At 35.8% G+C, this 3,130-nt stretch overlaps 1 protein-coding gene across 1 annotated transcript; it reads right to left on the bottom strand.

Moving 5' to 3' along the window:
• Positions 1–657: 657 nt before the first annotated feature.
• Positions 658–2,923, bottom strand: LOC132115204 (small integral membrane protein 24-like). The gene is made up of 3 exons (XM_059523598.1): positions 2,769–2,923; positions 2,472–2,607; positions 658–1,206 (listed from the first exon to the last, which is right to left on the bottom strand). The coding sequence occupies exons 1-3, from the start codon at positions 2,833–2,835 to the stop codon at positions 1,110–1,112; spliced, it is 300 nt and encodes a 99-aa protein (XP_059379581.1). The 5' UTR covers positions 2,836–2,923; the 3' UTR covers positions 658–1,109.
• Between the last annotated feature and the right edge of the window lie 207 nt (positions 2,924–3,130).

The raw sequence follows: 3,130 nt of genomic DNA, 5'->3' as shown, positions 1-3,130 counted from the left end.
CTCTCTCTCTTTCTCTTTCTTTCTCTCTCTCTCTCTCTCTCATTCTCTCTCTCTCTGGTTTCATGCTTCACTTATTGCTGCTGACTGTAGGCTTAGTTACTGTCACTCATCAGCACTGTTTCAGCTAAACTGTTTCCCATATATATAAACCTTGAGAAGTACAGCCGGACAACAACTGCCTAGACACAGTTAAATGTTAATTAAAATGTAATGAAATACCAGTAGTTCTTAAGTTAACATTAAGAGTGTAAACCACATAGAGACACCATATTAATATAAAAAGCATGTGTTAGGGATTGTATTACATCATAAAAGCACAACAGTTTTGCTTATCACAAATGGTTCATTTAGGCAACGCCAGACCAAAGTCCACTTTTACTTTAAATGCTGTATACTTTAAACTACAGTTTAACGCAAGTAGCCTATAATGGTCTCCACCATTGACACAATTGAACACCTGGCCATTTTTTCTGGAAATGATATTTTCTTCATATAATTCATTAAGACAAGCAAATGGTTTCAAAGGCAAAATTGTGTTACATCATGTGACTGGAAGCAGTTAACATGTCCAAACTGCCAGTCAAAATGAGTAATGGATCTCATACCCATGTCCATTTAGCATATATACATTCTGAACCCAGACATGTCATGCGAGTCAAAAGCCAGTTAATCAGAACATTATGTGCACAATGTGACTCATTGAGAGTGTGCTCTTCAAATCCAATGTTCTCACTACCCTAATGAATATTTCAACTTTAGGCAAGTTACAGCAAAGTAGTAAAACTTGTATTGATTATGTGCCAACAAATAAATAAATAGCAATAATAAAAATAGAGAGCACTACTTTTATACTTTTTAAAATGTATTTTATTTGAACTTTAGGTTAAAGCTGTGACTAGGTGAAGGCTGCTCCGTCTGGTGGATGATGTGAGGAGCAACACTTGTGAAGACATAAAAACAAAACTAAGACCAAAATTAATAAGTTCAAATAATATATATTCACATATTACATAAGTTGATATATAATTATTTGAGAGTGACTCTGTGCTAAAAAATTTCCAAAGAGAAAGACTTGTGTGCTGCAGGACTGTGATCATCTGTTCTTCTCATTAGAAACTGGTCTGCTTGGTCTCCTCATTTGCCTCCAAATCAGCCGCTTTGTTGTCATAAAATGCAGCAATTTCATCCTTTTCTTCTAGCTCATCTCTGCAAGGGGAGATAATAGACAGTTTTATAGACAGATGGACAGTTTAATATTAATAAAACTCTATACTAATTGTGACCCTGGACCACAGGGAAGTGGTTGCCTAGTGGTTAGAAAGTTTGACCTGTAACCCTAAGGTTGTGGGTTCAAGTCTTGGGCCGGCAATACCACAACTGAGGTGTCCTTGAGCAATGCACCAAACCCTCAACTGCTCCCCGGGCACCACAGCATAAATGGCTGCCCACTGCTCCGGGTGTGTGTTCACGGTGTGTGTGTGCGTTCACTGCTCTGTGTGTGTGTGCACTTTGGATGGGTTAAATGCAGAGCACGAATTCTAAGTATGGGTCACCACACTTGGCTGTATGTCACGTCACTTTTCACTTTCAAAAACAGTCCTAAGGGTATATTTTTCAAAACTGAGATTTGTACATTATACCGAGATACAAGTATCTGAAAATCTGGAATCAGGGGTGCAACAAATCTAAATATTGAGAAAATCAGAAAATCAAGTTAATGACGTTAATGAAGTTCTTAGAAATGCATATTACTAATCAAAAATTAAGTTTTAACATATATTTACGGTAGGAAATTTACAAAATATCTTCATGGAACATGATCTTTACTTAATGATTTTTGGCATAAAAGAAAAATCGATAATTTTGACCCATACAAGGTATTTTTGGCTGTTGCTACAAATATACCTCTCTCTTATGAGGGGTCTCTTATGCTCACCAAGGCTGCATTTATTTAATCAGAAATTCATTAAAGCAGTAATATTGTAAACATTTTATTGTAATTTTAAATAGATTTACTATTTTCCAGATCATTTGATGAATACAAAAGTTCAAAAGCATTTATTTGAAATAGAAATATTTTGTAAGATTATACATTAATATTATTAGAATCACTAGTGTTATTTTCTTATAATTTTTTTCTGACCCAAACTGACCATCTGAACAGTAGTGTATAAATACAAATATACTGTCAAAGTGTTATGTTAATGTTTAAACGTGATATGTGTGCATTATGTCTTTAGGTGTGTCTTGGCTGATCTTGTATGTCAGGTGTCTGAACGTGGCCTTGACAGTATCTCAAAGTGTTTTCAAGAACCGTAAACTCTGCATCACCATCATGACTAATCAAACGATCTTTAACTAGAAGCATTACTGCTATTTCAAACCTCTAAAATGTGTTTCAAGCATTAAATAAAATAAAATTCATTGTACTGTCAAATGTTGTGTAAAAAAGATTTCAGGTCAGTACTCACTTGTCTTTCTTGAAAAAGAGTCTTTGCGTGATGAGGAGGACGAAGACAATGAAGAGAAAAACAACAACGGCTGTCAGTCCCACCAGCCACGGCTGTAATGTGACTTTAGCTGTATCTGATGATGCCCGTTGACCACCTGAGTAGCATTGTATCACATAAAGTTTACTAAACTTTTATATATTAAATTAAATAATTAAAGGATGTCCAACTTAGTAAACTAGAAAAACTAGTACATTGAATTGTACAAAAATGGGGATGCTGGGGGAGAGAGGAAAGCAAAAATGACAAATCACTCACCAGCTTCAGCCTGACAAATGGAGGCAAAGAGTATTATGAAGGCAAGGATATTCTGTAGATGAAACATGATGAATTTACAGTCTGCACGCACTGCTGCGTTCCTCTCAGTTGTCTGTGAATATGTGAAGGATTCTTGGTGTCCAAAGTACAAAATCCATTAGAGAGATCAGAGATCACAGCGTGTCACTCAGAGAATAAGTGTGCATGATTATTCTTAGACAATCTCCTGCTGAAAATGTCACGTGCTTTTATGCTGTAAAGACAGATTTACTTACCAATCTGGCACAGAGCTGAAGGTCATGCCAGTCTAAACTGCTGTAAGGGCTCATAGACACAAAAATCTCTATTGACTATTGATATTT

Source organism: Carassius carassius, chromosome 34, assembly GCF_963082965.1.
Source record: "Carassius carassius chromosome 34, fCarCar2.1, whole genome shotgun sequence".
Lineage (NCBI taxonomy): Eukaryota > Metazoa > Chordata > Actinopteri > Cypriniformes > Cyprinidae > Carassius > Carassius carassius.
Note: the sequence above shows the minus strand (reverse complement) of the source record. Positions and strands in the feature narration are given on the sequence as shown.